The sequence below is a fragment of the Homalodisca vitripennis genome, chromosome 2, assembly GCF_021130785.1.
Source record: "Homalodisca vitripennis isolate AUS2020 chromosome 2, UT_GWSS_2.1, whole genome shotgun sequence".
NCBI lineage: Eukaryota > Metazoa > Arthropoda > Insecta > Hemiptera > Cicadellidae > Homalodisca > Homalodisca vitripennis.
In genome coordinates this window covers 144,075,203-144,100,613 of record NC_060208.1, presented here as the reverse complement: position 1 = coordinate 144,100,613, position 25,411 = coordinate 144,075,203, and the positions used below count along the sequence as shown (strand labels likewise).

The 25,411-nt window shown below is 33.2% G+C and overlaps 1 protein-coding gene across 1 annotated transcript in view; it reads right to left on the bottom strand.

Moving 5' to 3' along the window:
• Positions 1-25,411, bottom strand: part of LOC124354836 (translation elongation factor 2) — a 51,195-nt gene that overhangs the window by 12,737 nt on the left and 13,047 nt on the right. The window contains exons 3-11 of the mRNA XM_046805587.1: positions 22,527-22,741; positions 21,339-21,532; positions 20,589-20,797; positions 20,296-20,420; positions 19,141-19,249; positions 17,236-17,349; positions 8,040-8,186; positions 2,337-2,438; positions 1,645-1,783 (exon numbers count right to left, since the gene is read on the bottom strand). Coding sequence (XP_046661543.1) covers positions 1,645-1,783; positions 2,337-2,438; positions 8,040-8,186; positions 17,236-17,349; positions 19,141-19,249; positions 20,296-20,420; positions 20,589-20,797; positions 21,339-21,532; positions 22,527-22,741 — 1,354 coding nt within the window. The remainder of the gene's footprint in view (positions 1-1,644; positions 1,784-2,336; positions 2,439-8,039; positions 8,187-17,235; positions 17,350-19,140; positions 19,250-20,295; positions 20,421-20,588; positions 20,798-21,338; positions 21,533-22,526; positions 22,742-25,411) is intronic.

Sequence of the window (25,411 nt, the reverse complement as noted above, 5' to 3'; positions counted from 1 at the left end):
TACAAGACAAAGCAGACTGACTAACGAGTAAGAGAGGCACTTTCAGACTTGGTAACTCTGATTTGTGTAATTCTTCATCAAATTTCTGATTAATTATTTCATCATCAGGCTTCTCATAAATGTTCAGTTTATTCTACATGAGTATGAATATTCTATTTTTTATCTCATTTGTGAACACTTTCTCTTTAAACATTTTTATAACACAAAAACATATTCAACACTAAATATGTAAAAAATATGTTGACATTTTTTACCTATTGTTAATTATTGAGAATGCACTTTCAGTTCAACTAAAATTTCCCCACTGACATTCAGAACAGGTCTGTGTAAATCATCATTAAATGCATCTCATTTTACTTACAGCTTATAAAAGTTACAGTTTGTCATAATAAAAAGGTAAACAAGTATGTTTATTTACATCCAGCACACTAAAATAAAAATCAAGCATTTTCAGGTCTGAATAACTTCCAACACATTAACAATGAATTTTGGTAAAATATCTTTTCATCATTAAATGCTTGATTCGGATTATGTAGAAAAGAAATTTACTTTCTCCTGATCAGAATAATAACTGAATTTTTATAACGAAGGATTTGTAGTCTTTATCTGTATGTAAGCACCCATTTCCCCTTTACTTTACTTCTAGCAGCAAAAAGTCTGTCCTGGTTAGATATATTCCATTAACACTGACACTAATACTGAGGCGTACTTATGGAAAGGAAAAAACCATTTATGCAAATTTGTTACTCCATAATACTTGGTTACAGAAATATAGATGCAAATTATGACAAAAAATTACAGACAATCCATTTAAATTATTTTATAACCAAACCTTTAAAGAACCACTTAATTGTCTTTGTTTATAAGGAAGTTAAAACATGGATTTACATAAAAATGCATGTGTAAGTATATGTATGGAAAGTTTCAGGTTAGTAGGGTAAAGCGACAGTCAGTTTTCAGTTAGAAAAATTATATGACTAGGAAGAATAAGTTTGCCTATACCTAACCTAAAAGTTCCAATTTGAAGGTTAAGACTGCTCTTTCTATCTAATAAAATTTCAAATATTTATAGTACACAAACTATTCAGTGTTTAGCCATCCACTTCAAGTGTTAGACATACATGTCATTACAAATTTATACCTAATAGAATATTTGTTTTAACTGTTTGAATTTGTTACAGAGCAACTTTATTTTTAACTAGTAAGCTAAGTTTTTACAGTGGAGTTTTACTAAAACATTTTTTGAATACAATGGATTTGATGACTGGCACATGAGGAGGTATCACTTTTCAATTGAGGAAAACACTTCAAAATAACATTGTTGGTTAGCAATGTAACCTAAGACATTACCTACAAAAAACTAACTGTAAGGTAGTTAGCTACCTTCTTTAATTTACAAAATGAAGATGTCAGCTTTTAATCTGGATGAATCCAGAAACAACCTATCCAGTGTGCAAAGCATGTTATTGTCTGTCCTTTTCCTGATTCTAAACATCAATCACTAATGTCAGAATGGACGTGTCAAGGACAATTCCAGATCTTAAAGGATTTAAGCATTTGCATTCAAAATTTCTTTTTAACAGAATTATACTAGTCCTGACATATTTTCAATATAGCTAAGCATCCACCAAATTGTGTACTCACCGCAGGGTACGTCTTCAATAGCCTCAACATATCGTCCCATCATGAGAATGGTTCTCTGGATAGCCTTCTCATACAGGTCTTCCTTCTTACCAGGGACATAGTTGGGTCCCATGATACGGGCCTTCATACCTGTTGCTACCTGATCAAAGAAACAAATTATATGTAATTTTTAATTACTAACATATCAAATATAAAATGTTTGATTAAGTAAAAATATGCTGTCAAATTTTTAAATATCAAGTCTACATAAGTTTAAATAATGTTTCAACTGTCCCAATAATAGAATTATTAACACTCTGTAATACATATTAATTATCTCAAATTAAAAAAATAGATTGAACTGTCCCTTTATATTGGTTTACAATAACATGTTATAACAATATAATACAAATATGACTATGAAAATTATTAACTTTTATTGCAATACTTAGAAAATAAGCTATGTTTCTCAGTTGGCCGTTCTTTTTGTCATCAGTAGTCAGATGACAATAAAAAGAACATTCATCATAAAAACATAATATGAGAAAAAAAATCAATATATTTAATTTATTTAAACCATCACCTTTATATGTACTTATTTTTTACCATTTACTACATATAAAAATATTAGTAATAAACATTTCCTTTTTATAGTTATTCAGTTAGGTAGCAAAATAATAAACATGATATATACAAATAAATAAATTATGTACCTTTCCAGAGAAAACACGTCCAAAAGCATAGAAGCGACCCTTGTCAGAAGTTGGCACCATCTTGGAAATGTACATCATCAGAGGAGCGTTAGGGTCACAATTCTGTAAATGTAAAATTACAAACATTAGAAAATGTTAAATAGCACTAATACTTTTAAGTTTGCAAATTCCATAAATATTTTAAAAAAATGAAACTTATTACTTGGCGTTAAACAACATATTAGCAACTATCATTCGTGTTTTTCGGTTCCAAATAAAATTAAAATCATGAAATACAGTGAAACCGCTTATATCAATTTTCCGTTTTGACAGCGTTTGAGCTGCGCGGCCTTGTCCTAGCCGTACCTCTTGTTGTCGTACCGGGGCGGGTCAGTGTGGTCAACGGACATCTTGGATTTCTATCGCACCAGCACACGTAGTCCGAAAAGTTCGTTTTGGTATTTAGTGACCAGTCGGTCACCGAGATAGTTGTGTGTATTATTATATCGACTTGTAAAGTCGCGAAAACTCGTGTGTGTATCAGTCCGTGCCACAATCCCCTAGTGCCAACAAGAAACTGCAAGAGTGACTGGGCAAATAAATAGGACTTGTTCGTCTTTGAATTTTCTGAAAAACTGAAACATATTTTTACTAAGTTATTGCAGTTTTATAATTATTATTGTGGTGAAGTTAGTGTAATTGTTCAGTGATTAGTAGAATATAAGTTTTTAGTGTATGTTTAAGTTCACAATAAGATAATTGTCCGTCAACTTTAACATTTTTTTATTGTATTTTTAAAAATTGAAAGTGAAAATGGATGGTAATTTGAGCTATTTATGATGAATCGTAACTAGTAACTCGATTTTCGATTGAAGAATGTGCTTTTCAATATTGTGCAGTGTCACCTAGGATTTCCAACTCCATCAGCAACCTGACCTTTGAAACAGGTTCAAAGTTGTATTGTAAACTAGGCCAGCGATAGAGAAAATAAATATGGGATAAAAGAAGGGCAACAAAATGTCGAAGGGGAAGAGCAAAAAAGGCAAGAACATGCGGGACCTAAACCGCAAGGGTGTGGACAAGGAGGGCTCGGACATGGACGCTTTCACTACAGAGCCTACCATTGTTGCCGAGGAGCGTGTGGAGAGACCAGCATCGCCGGCCCCCTTGCCCCCGACACCTGCTCCCGTTTCTGTCCCCCTCCCTTCACCTGCGGTTCCACTGGACCCTCTCCCTGCACCTCGACCACAGACTCCTGCTGACAAGATACAGGAGGATATGTTGGAGAAGGAGCCCAAACCAGAGGAACCAGAAGAGGAAGACGCTGTGGTGGCGCCCAATAACCTGGAACCGGCCATCAGCAAACCGGGAAAGGACAAACCAGTAGTCCAACAGCTGACTCTCAGACATAGCTATAAGAAAGATCAATGGAGCCCTCTAAATCCTGAGGGGAAAAAAGAAGTACAACCGGGATTTTCTGATGGATCTTAAGTTGGAGCCTTAATCCAATCAGAAACCAGACAAACTGCCTGATGTTGTGGCTGACATTAGGGACTCTTCCAACAACATGAGAAACCAGAAAATGAGTTTTATGAAAAGCCAGAGCATATTTCCTTCGTTGTTGCAGAGGAACTCTCAAAGCCAAAGAGGGCCCCCTCCAAAGCGAGGCAGCCAGCAGGGCAACAAGGGCAAGAACCTCAAGGTTATTCATATGACGCTGTCGCTACACGACAACGTGAAGCTGAAGACTACCGAGAACACGTGGAAGCCTCAGCGGTTAGATGCGGACGTTGGGAAACCCGAGGAGGCCAAACAAACCGAGGAGCTGTACAAGATGGTCCGAGGTATTCTTAACAAGCTGACGCCTCAGAAATTTGAAACGCTGATGAAGTTCAAAGAGTTAAAAATTGACTCTGAAGAGAGGCTTACCTTAGTTATGAATCTTTTTTTCGACAAGGCCGTAGATGAACTCTTATCAACGCTATAGGCGGAAAAATTTAAATGCAACAGAGTTTTCTGTAATTTATTGCTCCCAAAATCACTGATTTAACATGCCTGTATGTTTGAGTTGTAATGAAGGCAAAGGCTTTAGTGCAGAGAATTTCACTATCCTCACATTTGATACACAAAATGACCAACATTCATCTTACAATGACCCCTCCAACATCTCTGATACGCTCCTCTCCATCTTCACCCAGACCAGCTTATTTCCCACTCCCAGACATGGAGTTCAACGACCCACCAAGGATGCCAACGCAACCTTGTACATCAAGTGTAGTTGTAATGAACACATTATAAATGATCAAAATATATCCAACAGGCACTATATAAGCAAAATTTTTTTACTAACATTGCCTACTTTATTTGGGGAAACTATAAACAAACGTTATAGGTGGAAAAGCGCATTCAGGATACGTTAAAGTGGGTTCAACTGCTTCAGTCGACAAAACTACTGTAAAAACCAAAATATGTTAACATATCCCTACCACTGGTATAACTAAACTTCTGGGAGGTTCTTCTAGACTTATGTAATACATTAATGTCGTAACATCTTTACATTAGCCTAATTAATTGTCTATATAATCTTGTGCTATTGCAGTCTCTGTTCCTGCCCCTTCTGCACCAAAACAAATTTGCAAGTTTCTCGCAAACTGAAAAGATTTTTATTGTTATCACAAAAAATTTTAAGACAATATCTTAACCAAAAGATCAGATGGGACTGTAAATACCAAACTATTTTCAGGACTATTGTTGACTGCTGAAGATTAAAGGACAACCCACACAGGTTGCTCTCCCTGAACCAGTCATTACTGTCTGTCCGTTCCTGCCCCTTGTGTATTTAATACATAAGGGAGTACGTCTTGGACATCTATAATAAATTATAGTCAATCAAGATTCTCACCCCCTTATAAAAGTATAACACAAACATTTTCTTTCAGTTTTCCGAATAACTTGTATATCTTTCTACTATTAATTAGTTTTTAAGAAATAACTATAATCAACATATATCTTGTGCAACATATGAACAGTACTTAATCTGAGAAGATAATTAAAAAGAATATATATTCCTCGTCATTACTTTTAAAAACAAATATAAGCAATCACAATTAACAGAATTGGCAGGTGATGTTAAGCCATTAAAACAAAGGATTGTTGTCAGTGGTAATGTAGACTGCTTAAGATTAAGGACAACCACATAGGTTCCTGCCTTTTTTGCACCAAAACTTAAATTTGCAAGTTAATCACAGATTTTTGTAACATATATTTTAGTATTAAAACAAACTTATTAATACGACATCCTAACCAAAGAAGAGATGAGACTATTAAGACCAAATTGTTGCCAGGTAATTGTTGACTGCTGAAGATTAAAGGACAACCCACACAGGTTGCTCTCCCTGAACCAGTCATTACTGTCTGTCCGTTCCTGCCCCTTGTGTTTTTAAAACATAAGGGAGTACGTTTAGGACATTTATAATGCAATCTATTTAGTCCTCACAAAATAGTATGATTTACATTACGCTGATAACCTATGTGAACTATTATTTAACCCTTTGGATGCCAACGTACCGGTATTACGGCCGTCGGCTACTCAACTGAAAATCGCCAACGGCCGTAATATAGGTACGTCACGTTTTTCACCTGTAATTTTCTTATAGTTCATCTTATTGCCGCGAAATTTTGACTAATCGATAGTCGATTAGTTGCTTTGCAACTACAAAGTAGTTAATTCGTTTATGGACTGTTTGTTTGGTCGTATTTGAGCTTCGCAGCTGTTGAATTGTTTGGTCGAGATTGAGGTTACGTTCGTGTTGCTATGCGTTGTTTACGTTTGTAATTCTCTCATTACTTTTGTTGTTAGGGCATTTTTACTATGCCCCTTTTATTAGATTCATTGCTACTTTGGGATTATACAGACCACACCTAGACATGAATCGTTATTTGACATTTAGCTTCAACTGATTAATAGATTAGCGTAGAACAATATTTCGTCGATATAAAACAGGAATTGTCTTATCGCAAACCCCTCCCCATCCTCAGACAGTTGAAAATTAGCTTCTACTGATTACTAGATTAGCGTAGAACAATATTTCGTCAGTATAAAACAGGAATTGTCTTATCGCAAACCCCTCCCCATCCTCAGACAGAGGTCAAAGTCGAGCGGTGTAGTAGATAACGTGATTGCAGAGTCTCGCCGCCCGTTCGCTTTGTTGTACTTTCGTATTTTACCCCTACATTTCTCCAAACACAAAAATTCAACAAAAACAAACATTACCAAACAAAAACTAAACTCTTTATTGAAAAAAAACACACACAAAACTTGTCATTATTCTTGATTAAACTCCGCCACCCAAAATGCGAGTGCCTCCGGCCGAAGGTGCTTCCGAAGCTCGCGCTGATGTCAACGAAAGAAAAACATCCCTCGAGATAGTATCTATCAGTAAATATAATTCTAGAGGGGCTGATCAGAAATATAAATTGAATTGTAATGGAAAGGCAATTATGTACCGTGCAAAAAACTTAAATAATCATGTGATGCCGCGCGGCCTGCCGTAATCGAGATTCTCGAGAAAGATAAGATAACAGCGACCACAATACCGATCACAATACCTGGAAATGCTTGTTGATTGATGGAATGTTAGTTCTGTTACTCAAATACATCGTTTTATAATGTTCTAAGTTCATTGAAAAAAGTTTAAGCGAATCTGACCTCATTAACAAATGATAATCTTTGTAAGTTTGTAATTTTGTAATTAAAAAGTTGTTTTTTCGTTCTACAATGTTTGTTTATAATATATCTATAAATTTATACTTTTGTGTTTTTCATAGTGGTGTGGTTGGTATAATCCCAAAGTACCGATTTGTATAGTGTCAAATATTGATTTGTGAATATAGTGTAACATTACATACAACGTCCATGCAAATTACAAAAACTGTGCCCGTGTCACATTTAGTGAAAAAAATCATAACTGGACTTCTATATAAGGTAGACTTTTGAAATTTTGTAATTATGTTAAGGGTTAGATATAGTTTACTAGGATATAACAGGAAATCAGCATACATTTTCTTTTAAACCACTTATTTGTGCTAAAAAAAATGTTTTTTGGAAATTTTATTTTTTTTTTTCTTAATTTTTAATTTTTGTATAAGTTTAAATTACATTTATGCAACTAAAATTTACCAACAGAACAAGGACATTTCATAAGCAAAATAATGGTAAAAAATCATCAATATCTGTTAAAAAATAAAAAAGTTATGATACATTTAGTGAAAGCTTGCAAAACTGCTGTAAATGCCCTTGGCGTTTCTGGGTAGTACTTTTGGAAAATTGGGTTGGCATCCAAAGGGTTAACTCTCCTATATACTATAATTAAATAATTCTGAACATTTATATTTTCATTCAGTTTACTTCTAACAGCTTTTACTATACTAACATAATTATTTTGAGAAACCTTATTACCAGGGAGGTCAAGGATGAATGCTGATAGGATTGGTTAGTTCTCCCTTTAGAAAGTTTCATTTATATCGTGAATGGCACAACATACATGACTTATTTTGATAATCCTGCAATAAACTTTCTAACTTTAATTTCTTAGCTAACATCAAATTTAAGATGTTAAAAATATTCAAGTACCATTTTCAGGTTAAAATACAAGAAAATTTAGAAACAGTACTAGCATTATTATTTTGATATGAAAAATTAAAACATATATCAAAACAAATTACCTTAACACCAATAGCAGCCTCATCGTCTTGTGGACCCTCATACAGCATCTCCATACGGTACTTCTGGGCGACTACAGGGGATGGCAGGTGGATGGCTATCATCTGCAGTAAGGCTTCTCCGGCTGGAAGCCAAGTCCTCATCACCACCTACAACCGCCATAGATGTAAACACAAACTAACTCAGCATAAAGACGCAAAACCTACTCTGCAAATACTATGGCAAGCACTTAGAATGTTTTTCAGTTGGCCGTTCTTTCTATCATCATTATATCAGAAGAGTGGATAAACAAAATTCATCATTAACACACTACCATTAACTACAGAAGAATTTGGAAATATCATTGTGTTTAAGAACTTAACGTAAATTTGAGTAATACTACTTTTTGTTCCAATATCAAGCACTAGCTAAATTGGAAGGAACGTCATCACCACCTACAACCGCCATTAGATGAAAACAAAAACACCATCAAGACGTAAAACCTACTCTGCAGACTATGGCATGTACTTGGAATGTTTTTCAGTTGGCCGTTCTTTTTGTCCTCATTATTTCAGTAGAGTGGTTAAAGAACATTCATCATAAAAACATTACCATTAACTACAGAAGATCTTAGAAATTTCACTTTTTAAGTACTAAATTTAAATTTGGGTAATATTACTTTTTGTTCCATATACCAAACACTAGCTATTAGGTTGCCAAGCCATTATCACCACCTACAACCGCCATTAGATGAAAACAAAAACAACATCAAGAGGTAAAACCTACTCTGTAGACTATGGCATGTACTTGGGAATGTTTTTCAGTTGGCTGTTCTTTTTGTCCTCATTATTTCAGTAGTGTGGTTAAAGAACATTCATCATAAATACATTACCATATATACAGAAAAATTTTTAAATTTCGTTTTATTTAAGAACTTAATCTAAACTTGAGTAATACTACTTTTTGTTCTAGAATCAAGCACTAGCTATTAGGTAGCCAAGCAATTATCACCACCTACAACCGCCATTAAATGAAAAAAAAAGACCATCAAGACGTAAAACCTACTCTGCAGACTATGGCATGTACTTGGGAATGTTTTTCAGTTGGCCGTTCTCTTTGTCCTCATTATTTCAGTAGAAGGGTTAAAGAACATTCATCATAAATACATTACCATATATACAGAAAAATTTTTAAATTTCGTTTTATTTAAGAACTTAATCTAAACTTGAGTAATACTACTTTTTGTTCTAGAATCAAGCACTAGCTATTAGGTAGCCAAGCAATTATCACCACCTACAACCGCCATTAAATGAAAACAAAAAGACCATCAAGACGTAAAACCTACTCTGTAGACTATGGCATGTACTTGGAATGATTTTCAGTTGGCTGTTCTTTTTGTCCTCATTATTTCAGTAGTGTGGTTTAAGAACATTCATCATAAAAACATTACCATTAACTACAGAAGAATTTAGAAATGTCATTCTGTTTAAGTACTAAATTTAAATTTGGGTAATATTACTTTTTGTTCCATATACCAAACACTAGCTATTGGGTTGCCAAGCCATTATCACCACCTACAACCGCCATTAGATGAAAACAAAAACAACATCAAGACGTAAAACCTACTCTGTAGACTATAGCATGTACTTGGAATGTTTTTCAGTTGGCTGTTCTTTTTGTCCTCATTATTTCAGTAGTGTGGTTAAAGAACATTCATCATAAAAACATTACCATTAACTACAGAAGAATTTAGAAATGTCATTCTGTTTAAGTACTAAATTTAAATTTGGGTAATATTACTATTTGTTAAAATACCAAACACTAGCTATTAGGAAGCCAAGCCATCATCACCACCTACAACCGCCATTAAATGAAAACAAAAAGACCATCAAGACGTAAAACCTACTCTGCAGACTATGGCATGTACTTGGGAATGTTTTTCAGTTGGCCGTTCTCTTTGTCCTCATTATTTCAGTAGAAGGGTTAAAGAACATTCATCATAAATACATTACCATATATACAGAAAAATTTTTAAATTTCGTTTTATTTAAGAACTTAATCTAAACTTGAGTAATACTACTTTTTGTTCTAGAATCAAGCACTAGCTATTAGGTAGCCAAGCAATTATCACCACCTACAACCGCCATTAAATGAAAACAAAAAGACCATCAAGACGTAAAACCTACTATGCAGACTATGGCATGTACTTGGGAATGTTTTTAAGTTGGCCGTTCTTTTTGTCCTCATTATTTCAGTAGAAGGGTTAAAGAACATTCATCATAAAAACATTACCATAAACACAGAAAAATTTTTAAATTTCGTTTTGTTTAAAAACTTAATCTAAACTTGAGTAATACTACTTTTTGTTCCAATATCAAGCACTAGCTATTAGGTAGCCAAGCCATTATCACCACCTACAACCGCCATTAAATGAAAACAAAAAAAACCATCAAGACGTAAAACCTACTCTGCAAACTATGGCATGTACTTGGGAATGTTTTTCAGTTGGCCGTTCTTTTTGTCCTCATTATTTCAGTAGAAGGGTTAAAGAACATTCATCATAAAAACATTACCATAAACACAGAAAAATTTTTAAATTTTGTTTTGTTTAAAAACTTAATCTAAACTTGAGTAATACTACTTTTTGTTCCAATACCAAACACTAGCTATTAGGTAGCCAAGCCATTATCACCACCTACCTACAACCGCCATTAGATGAAAACAAAAACACCATCAAGACGTAAAACCTACTCTGCAAACTATGGCATGTACTTGGGAATGTTTTTCAGTTGGCCGTTCTTTTTGTCCTCATTATTTCAGTAGTGTGGTTTAAGAACATTCATCATAAAAACATTACCATTAACTACAGAAGAATTTAGAAATGTCATTCTGTTTAAGTACTAAATTTAAATTTGGGTAATATTACTATTTGTTAAAATACCAAACACTAGCTATTAGGAAGCCAAGCCATCATCACCACCTACAACCGCCATTAAATGAAAACAAAAAGACCATCAAGACGTAAAACCTACTCTGCAGACTATGGCATGTACTTGGGAATGTTTTTCAGTTGGCCGTTCTTTTTGTCCTCATTATTTCAGTAGAAGGGTTAAAGAACATTCATCATAAAAACATTACCATAAACACAGAAAAATTTTTAAATTTCGTTTTGTTTAAAAACTTAATCTAAACTTGAGTAATACTACTTTTTGTTCCAATATCAAGCACTAGCTATTAGGTAGCCAAGCCATTATCACCACCTACAACCGCCATTATATGAAAACAAAAAGACCATCAAGACGTAAAACCTACTCTGCAGACTATGGCATGTACTTGGGAATGTTTTTCAGTTGGCCGTTCTTTTTGTCCTCATTATTTCAGTAGTGTGGTTTAAAGAACATTCATCATAAAAACATTACCATAAACACAGAAAAATTTTTAAATTTCGTTTTGTTTAAAAACTTAATCTAAACTTGAGTAATACTACTTTTTGTTCCAATATCAAGCACTAGCTATTAGGTAGCCAAGCCATTATCACCACCTACAACCGCCATTATATGAAAACAAAAAGACCATCAAGACGTAAAACCTACTCTGCAAACTATGGCATGTACTTGGGAATGTTTTTCAGTTGGCCGTTCTTTTTGTCCTCATTATTTCAGTAGAAGGGTTAAAGAACATTCATCATAAAAACATTACCATAAACACAGAAAAATTTTTAAATTTTGTTTTGTTTAAAAACTTAATCTAAACTTGAGTAATACTACTTTTTGTTCCAATACCAAACACTAGCTATTAGGTAGCCAAGCCATTATCACCACCTACCTACAACCGCCATTAGATGAAAACAAAAACACCATCAAGACGTAAAACCTACTCTGCAGACTATGGCATGTACTTGGGAATGTTTTTCAGTTGGCCGTTCTTTTTGTCCTCATTATTTCAGTAGTGTGGTTTAAGAACATTCATCATAAAAACATTACCATTAACTACAGAAGAATTTAGAAATGTCATTCTGTTTAAGTACTAAATTTAAATTTGGGTAATATTACTATTTGTTAAAATACCAAACACTAGCTATTAGGAAGCCAAGCCATCATCACCACCTACAACCGCCATTAAATGAAAACAAAAAGACCATCAAGACGTAAAACCTACTCTGCAGACTATGGCATGTACTTGGGAATGTTTTTCAGTTGGCCGTTCTTTTTGTCCTCATTATTTCAGTAGAAGGGTTAAAGAACATTCATCATAAAAACATTACCATAAACACAGAAAAATTTTTAAATTTCGTTTTGTTTAAAAACTTAATCTAAACTTGAGTAATACTACTTTTTGTTCCAATATCAAGCACTAGCTATTAGGTAGCCAAGCCATTATCACCACCTACAACCGCCATTATATGAAAACAAAAAGACCATCAAGACGTAAAACCTACTCTGCAGACTATGGCATGTACTTGGGAATGTTTTTCAGTTGGCCGTTCTTTTTGTCCTCATTATTTCAGTAGAAGGGTTAAAGAACATTCATCATAAAAACATTACCATAAACACAGAAAAATTTTTAAATTTCGTTTTGTTTAAAAACTTAATCTAAACTTGAGTAATACTACTTTTTGTTCCAATATCAAGCACTAGCTATTAGGTAGCCAAGCCATTATCACCACCTACAACCGCCATTATATGAAAACAAAAAGACCATCAAGACGTAAAACCTACTCTGCAGACTATGGCATGTACTTGGGAATGTTTTTCAGTTGGCCGTTCTTTTTGTCCTCATTATTTCAGTAGTGTGGTTAAAGAACATTCATCATAAAAACATTACCATTAACTACAGAAGAATTTAGAAATGTCATTCTGTTTAAGTACTAAATTTAAATTTGGGTAATATTACTATTTGTTAAAATACCAAACACTAGCTATTAGGAAGCCAAGCCATCATCACCACCTACAACCGCCATTAAATGAAAACAAAAAGACCATCAAGACGTAAAACCTACTCTGCAGACTATGGCATGTACTTGGGAATGTTTTTCAGTTGGCCGTTCTTTTTGTCCTCATTATTTCAGTAGAAGGGTTAAAGAACATTCATCATAAAAACATTACCATAAACACAGAAAAATTTTTAAATTTCGTTTTGTTTAAAAACTTAATCTAAACTTGAGTAATACTACTTTTTGTTCCAATATCAAGCACTAGCTATTAGGTAGCCAAGCCATTATCACCACCTACAACCGCCATTAGATGAAAACAAAAACACCATCAAGACGTAAAACCTACTCTGCAGACTATGGCATGTACTTGGGAATGTTTTTCAGTTGGCCGTTCTTTTTGTCCTCATTATTTCAGTAGTGTGGTTAAAGAACATTCATCATAAAAACATTACCATTAACTACAGAAGAATTTAGAAATGTCATTCTGTTTAAGTACTAAATTTAAATTTGGGTAATATTACTATTTGTTAAAATACCAAACACTAGCTATTAGGAAGCCAAGCCATCATCACCACCTACAACCGCCATTAAATGAAAACAAAAAGACCATCAAGACGTAAAACCTACTCTGCAGACTATGGCATGTACTTGGGAATGTTTTTCAGTTGGCCGTTCTTTTTGTCCTCATTATTTCAGTAGAAGGGTTAAAGAACATTCATCATAAAAACATTACCATAAACACAGAAAAATTTTTAAATTTCGTTTTGTTTAAAAACTTAATCTAAACTTGAGTAATACTACTTTTTGTTCCAATATCAAGCACTAGCTATTAGGTAGCCAAGCCATTATCACCACCTACAACCGCCATTAGATGAAAACAAAAACACCATCAAGACGTAAAACCTACTCTGCAGACTATGGCATGTACTTGGGAATGTTTTTCAGTTGGCCGTTCTTTTTGTCCTCATTATTTCAGTAGTGTGGTTAAAGAACATTCATCATAAAAACATTACCATTAACTACAGAAGAATTTAGAAATGTCATTCTGTTTAAGTACTAAAATTTAAATTTGGGTAATATTACTATTTGTTAAAATACCAAACACTAGCTATTAGGAAGCCAAGCCATCATCACCACCTACAACCGCCATTAAATGAAAACAAAAAGACCATCAAGACGTAAAACCTACTCTGCAGACTATGGCATGTACTTGGGAATGTTTTTCAGTTGGCCGTTCTTTTTGTCCTCATTATTTCAGTAGAAGGGTTAAAGAACATTCATCATAAAAACATTACCATAAACACAGAAAAATTTTTAAATTTCGTTTTGTTTAAAAACTTAATCTAAACTTGAGTAATACTACTTTTTGTTCCAATATCAAGCACTAGCTATTAGGTAGCCAAGCCATTATCACCACCTACAACCGCCATTAGATGAAAACAAAAAGACCATCAAGACGTAAAACCTACTCTGCAGACTATGGCATGTACTTGGGAATGTTTTTCAGTTGGCCGTTCTTTTTGTCCTCATTATTTCAGTAGTGTGGTTAAAGAACATTCATCATAAAAACATTACCATTAACTACAGAATAATTTAGAAACGTCATTCTGTTTAAGCACTAAAATTAAATTTGAGTAATATTACTTTTTGTTCGAATACCAAGCACTAGCTATTAGGTAAGCCAAGCCATCATCACCACCTACAACCGCCATTAAATGAAAACAAAAAGACCATCAAGACGTAAAACCTACTCTGCAGACTATGGCATGTACTTGGGAATGTTTTTCAGTTGGCCGTTCTTTTTGTCCTCATTATTTCAGTAGTGTGGTTTAAGAACATTCATCATAAAAACATTAGCATTAACTACAGAAGAATTTAGAAATGTCATTCTGTTTAAGCACTAAAATTAAATTTGGGTAATATTACTTTTTGTTCCAAATACCAAACACTAGCTATTAGGTAGCCAAGCCATTATCACCACCTACAACCGCCATTAGATGAAAACAAAAACACCATCAAGACGTAAAACCTACTCTGCAGACTATGGCATGTACTTGGAATGTTTTTCAGTTGGCTGTTCTTTTTGTCCTCATTATTTCAGTAGTGTGGTTAGAGAACATTCATCATAAAAACATTACCAAAACAAAAAAATTTTTAAATTTCGATTTGTTTAAGAACTTAATGTAAACTTGAGTAATACTCCTTTTTGTTCCAATATCAAGCACTAGCTATTAGGTAGCCAAGCCATTATCACCACCTTCAACCGCCAATAGACATGAAAACAAAAAGACCATCAAGACGTAAAACCTACTCTGCAGACTATGGCATGTACTTGGGAATGTTTTTCAGTTGGCCGTTCTTTTTGTCCTCATTATTTCAGTAGTGTGGTTAAAGAACATTCATCATAAAAACATTACCATAAATACAGAAAAATTTTTAAATTTCGTTTTGTTTAAAAACTTAATCTAAACTTGAGTAATACTACTTTTTGTTCCAATGTCAAGCACTAGCTATTAGGTAGCCAAGCCATTATCACCACCTACAACCGCCATTAAATGAAAACAAAAACACCATCAAGACGTAAAACCTACTCTGCAGACTATGGCATGTACTTGGGAATGTTTTTCAGTTGGCCGTTCTTTTTGTCCTCATTATTTCAGTAGAGTGGTTAAAGAACATTCATCATAAAAACATTACCATAAATACAGAAAAATTTTTAAATTTCGTTTTGTTTAAGAACTTAATGTAAACTTGAGTAATACTACTTTTTGTTCCAATATCAAGCACTAGCTATTAGGTAGCCAAGTCATTATCACCACCTACAACCGCCATTAAATGAAAACAAAAAGACCATCAAGACGTAAAACCTACTCTGCAGACTATGGCATGTACTTGGGAATGTTTTTCAGTTGGCCGTTCTTTTTGTCCTCATTATTTCAGTAGTGTGGTTAAAGAACATTCATCATAAAAACATTACCATTAACTACAGAAGAATTTAGAAATTTCATTCTGTTTAAGCACTAAATTTAAATTTGAGTAATATTACTTTTTGTTCCAATATCAAGAACTCAATGTAAATTTGAGTAATGACATACAGAGTTTCTATGGTTTCAATGCAAAGCACTAGTTGTGAGCAAGCAAATTCACAACTTTCGAATTCTGCTTCAAAATATTAAGAAACCGATTCCTCATAGCTCTTTTTAACTTAATTATGAATCAACCCAACCCCATAAAATCTTTTACAATCATAATATTTTAGACATTTGTAAATAACCGTATATTAAAATTAAATGTTAGCAATATTTAAACCTAGTCATGATAAAAAATTTAATACATAAAATATGTATATTTTTGTAGAGGAAATATAAATACAACAACAATAATAGGATATTAAACAATGGTCTACTTTAATTCTTGTCGAGATTAGCAATGGTCTACTTTAATTCTTGTCGAGCAGCTAACATCCACGCATAGGCACAACTGACACAGGGTATTGCACAACAAAATAGAAATTCCAAAAATATAATTTACAAAAACACAATGATTTGTTAATCTGTGATTTTTTCCAGTACAAATATAATGATTGGTAACTAATATACGGTTGATCAACTGTAGAATAAACACACCAGACATGTTGCACTGCACCAACGTAAATAAACAAAAAACTAACTGCAAGCAAACTATTGTTTACAAAAATAAAATGGTTTATTTGTCAATTAGGTTATTGTTTTTTAGCAATTGGTAATTACTGACCATAATGCCAAATACAGTTATATCTGATATTACAGATTATGCCTTTTAAAGTTTTTTTTTAGTTCACAAAAGGCCTTTAAAAAGGCTTTTGAATGTAATAAAACTTTTTAGTTTAGTTACATTTTACTGTGAAATAAACAGTTTTGTAAATAGTACTTAATTTAATGTTGTAAAAAAATGCTAATTGTAGGTAAAATTCCTTATTTTATACTTTTTTTCTTTTACCTTATATAATTCAGTTATAATAAAAATTAGCTTTGAACTTAGAGAAAAAATGTTTATAATTGTCTTGGCGTTATAGGAAAGTTAATAGATTTATTAGTGGCTTGCAAAGGGTTAATAACTTGGCAGGTCTCTACAGATTTGATAATCAAAATTCTCGTTGCATCGATTTTCAAATCCAATCTTTTTTGAAGACTTTGGATTAGAGATTCAGCTTCTTACACATTACTATCAAGCATATTTTTTACACACAATGAACAACATACAATCAAACAAGACACGTTCGCCAACAATTAAAACACAATAAATACCTTTAACAGCTGTTTTCCATCCTTCTCTCTGTCTTCAGGTTTCAGTTCAATTCCCAGCTTTTGCAAGAGAGAACTGGCTTCTTCTTTCTTGTAGTTCATAATACAATCAAATACCTAAAACAGGAGTAACATATTACTTTGAAGTTTCAATAATAACTTTCATAATGTTTACACTTTGCAAATGGTATTTTTTTAAAGTACAAAAGATAGTTTTTTTTTTTTACTTTTAACTTAACCCTTTTAGCCCCGGCGTCCGTTATATCGGACAGAGGTGGTCTAGCTAAAATGCCCAACGTCCGATATACCGGACGTCTCGAGAATTTAATGTAGCTGGCTAATAATATGTCCAAATGCCATCAGTTTCGGTATAGTAGTCGGTGAAGAAACGGGCTACATGCAAAAACAATAAACCTTCCAATTGGCATCGTATTTCGTCGTCATTGAGCGTAGTTTATTTGTCGATGTCAGTTGTCAGACGACTTCAGTTGCATTGTTGTTGTATACTGACTTATAACCTCAATTAGTTTGCATGATTGAAAGCAGCGGTTGTTTTTCGTGTGATTTATTGTATTATTAGTAAAAAAAAACATGAGTAAACGTCGTAGAGAAAAGTTACCAGTGAGTGAAAACACTTTGATAAACACTGGTACTTTGGCATTATACCAACCACACCCCATACATGAATCGTTATTTGACATTTTGCTTCTACTGATTACTAGATTAGTGTAGAACAATATTTCGTCAATATAAAACAGGAATTGTCTTATCGCAAACCCCTCCCCATCCTCAGACAGAGGTCAAAGTCGAGCGGTCTAGTAGATAAGTGATTGCAGAGTCCCGCCGCGAGCGCCCCTGCCGTAAATCGGGATTCTCCAGAAAGATAAGATAACAGCGACAAAAATACCGATCACAATACCTGGAAATGCTTGTTGATTAATGGAATGTTAGTTCTGTTACTCAACTACATCGTTTTATAACGTTCTAAGTTCATTGAAAAAGGTTTAAGCCTTGGGGGCATATAACGGAATCTGACCCCATTCCCAAAGTACCATAAAATGTATATATTGTAAATATTATTTCTTTTACTTTTTTGAAAAATTAAACAAGTTTTAGTCTTACAAACCATTACAATTAGTTTGTGTTATTTTATAATTGTTATTATTTCAAAAGTGCAAAAACAAGTAAACATATCTGTATACTTCTACTGACGTGTATGTGGAAATATATGAAGAAGTGCTTATGCAGCAATACAATTAATTGGATATATCTCCTGCATTTATCAAGGAAAGTTCTTAAAATTTTGTGTGTGTAGTAAGAAATATGTGTACAACAAAATTGCTTCATTTTTCAGGGGCTACAATTTTTTTTTCTACCGTTTATGTATGTCCAAACTATAAAAAATAAAAAAAAATTTATGTATAAATACGCTAAAAAAAAAAAACAAATCATTCTGTAAAAGTACTTTTTAACTATTACATCTAAGAGTACACTTATTTGTGAACAATTTAAAACAAAAACCTAAATATTATCTTCAAAAATAAGAAAACTAGATGAATTTTCCCTCAATTCTGCACTACGGTCCCTTATCGCCATGGGCTTTCTGGCAAGTCCATGGAAAAATGGCTGGGGTTAAAAGGGTTAATCATTCCATGTATTCTAACATTTCACAATGGACCACACAACTATTTCACAATTTTATAAATTTTACATAAAACAAGAAAGCATTCATTACAATTTAAATCATAACCACTATGCATTATCACTGTAATAGAATAAATAGTTAAATTTGTCTTTAAATTAATTTATAGAAATATATTTTATAACCCAAATTAGTGTTCAAAATCTTAGTAGCCCCTGACTTGTCAGTACCAACTCTTTTACATTTTTTAGTTAGTCTGAACTTACCTTGTATATGGGATCGAGGACATACATGCAGAAAGAGCGTTTGTTATCATCTTCTTTCTGTTTAGCCCACTTCTTGGTTTTAGGGTTGAAAAAGTTCTCTCCCCACAGTCTGTGAAAACACAGTAAGTGATTAATTATGATACTTTCATAAAATATTAGATAACCCATTGGCTACCAATGACAATGTATGTATATTGCCTTACATCTGATACCATTGGCATATTATCTATGACGACCACTGATTTTGTAGTTTAAAATATTCCTGATATAAATTATTTTGGCATTTATAAACTTATATATAAATAGTCTGCTGTTAAACTTCAATTTTGACACTGGTCTCTTGAAATTTAATTTTGTTTATCGTATCATCTGATGAATTATTTTATCAAGTTGCAACTGAAATGGTGTTGCGGCGAGATTGCATAATGTCTTCTGGGAGTTTTAGTAACTTTGTGAAGGACATACTCAATGAAAGGGGAAATGAAGTGAATGATTGATATTTCATGATAATATTTTGAGTAGTATTAAGTAGTAGAGGTAGTGAAAGTGTTGATGAAGAAATTCAAGGAAATGATGTGACAAGACTTAAAACTTGGGAGTGGATGAAACATCTAAATGATCCATATAATTTTATTTTCAGTGGTATATCTGGTATAAATACAATTTTTGTAAATAAATTTAAATGTATGAGTAAACTAAAATATAAGGTGATAAAATACAATTTTAACATGTCGTATAGTAGTTAAATGTTTTTAATTTACCATAAGGACCCACAAAACGAATCTCACTGAAAAATGAAAATTTATTTATTTGGACGATAAAATTAATAAATGAGGATAAAAATATGTTATTTTACTAAATGGTAGTCAATGGGGTAACTGTTAGTAATCCAAATAAATTGATAAATATTACTTCTAAAATAAAAGCTTTTAATTTAATTTTTAGCTTTTTATCTGGTTTTGAGGAATAAAAATTGAGAACTTTTTTAAATACTCCAAACTTAAGATTTAATTATATTTTACCCATTCGAATAAAATGATATATTACCAAATATAGATCTCATCCCCTATCTAGATCCCCGTGTTCTACAAATGGAAGTAATTATATGAATGAAGGTCGCACTACACACTAACCATAACAGACAGTGAAGATTACCTATTCATGAGTTTATTGACATCAATCTTGAATTTGTCTGCATACATCTCAGAGAACTGCTTGAGCGTGAAAGCCCAGCCATGGAGACCAGATCCAAAACCAACACTTCCCTTGCTAGGGTCTACCTGGAAAATAATAAAGTCCTTTAACGTGTTGATAATTTAATTCAAATTAATAAAATAACTATTATTAAATTATTGATATTTGAACGAAAAACATTTATAAAACAACAAATACTGTGATTCCTAACAGCATGCTCTAACCCCCAAGTACATCTCAGAGTCAATACTCACTCTGACTTCACCCATGGGGCCGCTGTCATCGCTGTAGGTTGCTATGATGACGTTGACATTCTCTACAATACGTTGGAAAGTTTGGTAGAGGTCCTCAGAGTCCAGTTGGAGTTCCAGCAATGCGCGATCCATCTTGTTCATGAAGAGCACAGGCTTGATACGTTCGGCAATGGCCTGTCTCAATACGGTCTCCGTTTGTACGCACACACCTGCGAGTAGGATATTTGTTTTATCTACTGCACTCCACAAGAATAATTATAATAATTATTTTTATATCCATTAAAATTTTGTAGCAGACTCTGTCTTCTTTACAATTTTACGCAAAATCATGTATAATATTTACAAAAATCAAACACTTTCAATATAAAATTAAACTGTTCACAATACAAATTTAACTAACTCTTTTTGTAGGATGATTAATACAAAAAATATACTTCCAGTAGTGTTTAAATCAATGAATTACTATTTGTGAGAAACAGGATGTTTTGTGATTGGAAAATGTTATTAAAGATAAAACTATGTAGATAAAATCTGACTATTTATGAATAAACTAATAATTCTAGGTTAGCTGTTTTAATTTTAAATATAGCATTAGTATTTTAGATTTAGACAATGCACCAGTTTGTTTTACAATTCTCATATAAATCTTACATTTCTTCATAAGTATATATTTTAGTTTGTTTTAATTTTTTGTACTTAACAATATTAATATTTTAAAGTTAACTGCAATATCAACAATACAAATCTTACCAGAGACACAGTCAACAACAACAAGAGCACCGTCTGTTACACGGAGAGCTGCTGTGACTTCACTGGAGAAGTCTACGTGTCCAGGAGAGTCAATGAGATTGATAAGGAAACCCTTCTCACCCTTGTCCCTCTGATCAGGGTTGGTGATGAATACCATGTCCTTCTCCTGCAGCTCAAAGTACATGGAGATGGCCCTGTAATATATGACAATTTTATCAAAACAGTAATTATATCTAATACCTATAGAGCCTAAAGTGTATGACTTAACTGCCGTACTGCATGCATATTAGATCATATTTAAAAATGTTTGAAAGAAACTCTTACTTATTATTACAGGTTTAATCATGCACTCCTAAACATAAACTACATCTAAATATAAAAAATAAAAGTTAAAATATTGGTGTTTAACCATTGAGGCAGAAACACACACTGGTTAAATGGCACTTGGCCGGGACCGAAGACATTCTTCAGTTTGGTTAATGAAGAATGAGTTAGTACTTATTTATTATGTAACAATAAGAAATATAGATATAAATAATTTTGTAAATAGGTGGAAGAAAGTTTCTTTATGCGCAAGTGTAATTTTGGATATTAAAGAAGCCTCGTCTTATTTCAAACATAATTTTGCATCTAGACGAGTAAAATCTCAGTATGTTACTTACTTTATGAAACCTTTTTCTATTCTTGCCAGTAGCAAAATGACTTTCCATTCAGAAAATTTATAACATGAATAAATAAACGTTATCGAAACATGACAAATCGATGAGAAAGGTCCCGGTTACCATAACCATCGGATGTGTAAATGGTGATGCAACAGATCTAAAGATAAAAAAGTATCTATATTAATGGGAATCTGGGAGTTCAGACACAAGATAATATAACCCTATTAATGTAAAGTCAAGGTTGACATTAACAAGTATTCATTAAATAAAATCTTACAAATAAAACTGTTCAAATAAGCCAGTGTGACTAGACCACAAAAGAACATCGAGAGAGCGGTTCTGTGGCAGTGTTTGCTGGCTCTGAGTTACTGTACTTCCATAAGCACTAGCAGACTATCCTCACCATAGCCACATCATCACTGACATGTCTGCAGTTCAGTCTGCTTCTGCAGTGCTGGAAGATCAAAAGCTGTAGACATTTTAAATCTTAAAAACTATGCTGTTGTTTGAATACAAATTTACTTACGTTGACTTGATGGTGATGCAACGTTCCTGTTCATCTTTTCGTGTGTCTGTGAATCTAGTTTCTCCAGCCTTGGCGCTGGCAATGATACCAGCTTTAGATACCAGGGAGTCAGTCAACGTTGATTTGCCGTGGTCCACGTGAGCAATGACAGACATATTACGGATGTTCCGCTTTTTGTCCATCATCACCCGGATCTCGTCTACTGTGAAATTCACCTGTAATCAGAAATATTCTATTAATAGTTGGAAAGGACAAGTCTGTTCATCAGATCTCATTAGACAACCTGACATGTGATCAAAGGTCGGGAGAGTACAAATTGTATGTTTCAACAACCGCCACACTGAAATCAAATGGTGTACTACAAATTTGGCCAACAAACTCAGCCAAAATATTCATGAGATACATTTTTGTGCAGTTTCAACATTTTTGGGCTCTTTTTACGTCAGTTATCACACAGACTGCATTATGAAGCATATATATATATATTGAAATGGAAGTGGTTTTGAGCACTGGAGATCATGTAGGTGCTACCATGAAGATAATTACAGGAAACTGATTTTGAGTACAATACCTACCTAAAATGAATCATGTGTCACCTTAAACATTATACAATAGTATTGTTAATTTACTGAAGGAAACACGCAAATTATGGGCACATCCATTCAGTGTAAAGAAATTCAATCCATATCAAATTCATTCACCAATATCATTTCTGCATACTACATTTAACTAATTACCCTAAATTAGCAAACAAATATTAAGAAAGTAACTAAAATCTGGATGTCCCCCACATCATTTAAGCTTACTTGATAAAACATCATAAATAAAGTATGCAAATGATATTTTACAAGCGTATTTTAATTGAAAAAATATTTAAAATCCATGTAAACTTATCGAAGAAAAAAATATGTTAAGGTGTTTATTAAACTAACCCTTTCATTGAAACAAATATGATTATGTTTACCAGAAAAAGAAAGTTCCAGCTAACCTGTTCTGGATGGAATCAGCATTAACCATACAAAAGAAGTGAAATACCTGGGTCTAATCCTGGATGAAAAGCTCACTTGGAACTCCCATATTGAAAACAGGATATCCATGAAGCAACAATGGCCCTTGGGGCCTGCAAGAGACTTTTTGGATTTAAATGGGGACTTAACCCTTTGAGTGCCACAGCGTCGCTAATTTTGACGGTACGAAAAGTGCATAAAGTGCCAGCGTCGCCAATTTTGACGTTTCGTATTTCGATAATATTTTATATAGTACAAGATTATTTTGGCCAAATAATCAGACGGCTGTATTCAATAGGTTCCAAACTATCAATAAATACGACTTTTATGTTGTTTCTCTACTATTATATCTGTGAAACTTATGTTGTTTGGGTACTTATCAAGAAGCCACTATTTTTGGACGAGTTTTCCTTATCGGGGACAAAATAAATTACAGTATTAAAAACAACTGACTTTATTTAACCTATTTTGGAATTTACAAGTTATTACGACAGTCAATTAAATCAAAAACTATAAGAACAACATTTCATTATTCGAAAATGTCAGGCCATTTGTGTGTCTATTTGGAGATAGGAAGTATGACTCATCGAGTATTTTTCTCTTCCAGGCCTTTTGCGTAACGGCCTTTCTTGTTGTTTATGTGCCGATAACCAAGCATTTGAGTAAATACAAAATAAAATAGTAACTTATACAGTATTTTACTGTATTTCTTTACAAAAGTAATGTATGATTTGAGTTTTGTTCAAGCGAAAAACGTGAATTTTCAGTGTAAATATGTTAGCAAGTATTTGTTCCTAAATTTACTAATCATATTTATTAGTGTTGTATTAATGTTTTATTAGATTTATTGGGAAAACTACATCATTACTAAGTAATTTCTAAACTCTGACAAATGAAGTACAGTTTATAAAATGTCGGTACCGGGCAGCATTTTGTTAATACATATAATGCCATGTTTTTAAAATTCTAGAATAAGATATTACCCATGAGTTTTATTTAGAATCATATGGCCTTTATCATGGTGTAAATAAAAAAATCTTAAAAATAACGTATACACACAAATTAGGTCGAAACTTAACTTTTTATACAAAAGTAAAAAACTTTTTTTATAAATACTGAAATTTTTATATTTTTATAAATCCAATTTTATTTGTAACGATATGTATCATATTCTGCATTTAATAAGAAAAAAAACAACAAGAAAATTATGGAAATCTGTTTGGTTGTTATTTTACAATAGCTTTTTTCCCAAAAGCCTACAAATATGCGAAAAACAGCGTGGCACTTTATGCATATGCCTTCGGAAAATACCCGTGGCACTCAAAGGGTTTAACCCAAAATGATATATTGGATTTACGAAACCGTAATTAAACTAATGGACACATATGCTGCCTTAGTGTGGTGGCCGAAAGTAGAACAAAAAACAGCTGCTAAAAGGCTAGTCTTCAAAGGCTAGCTTGCTTAAGCATCACGGGAGCGATGAGCTCCTGCCCAACACTAGCAATTGAAGCGGTCCTGGGATAAACTCTGGGGCAGGAGGTGGAGAACAGCTGCTATAAGTGCAGTGAAGCTTCTAGGAATAAAGGTAATAAATGCTACGTCCTTAGAAGGCCACATGAAAATATTGCAAAAATTTCCTGAAGCTGAAATGCTAACCAGTGTCAGACGCAATGGTTAAGAAATACTCCTTTGACAAACCATATATGGTCTCTATCGGAAGTAGGGAGAAATGGATTAAAAAGGAGGCCTACCCTACAAAAGGAGTCCTGAAGTTTTACACTGATGGTTCACGCCTTGACTCTAGGGCAGGATACGGAATACATGGACCTGGAGTTGACATGGCTGTGCCCCTAGGAAGACATGCCACGGTTTTTCAGG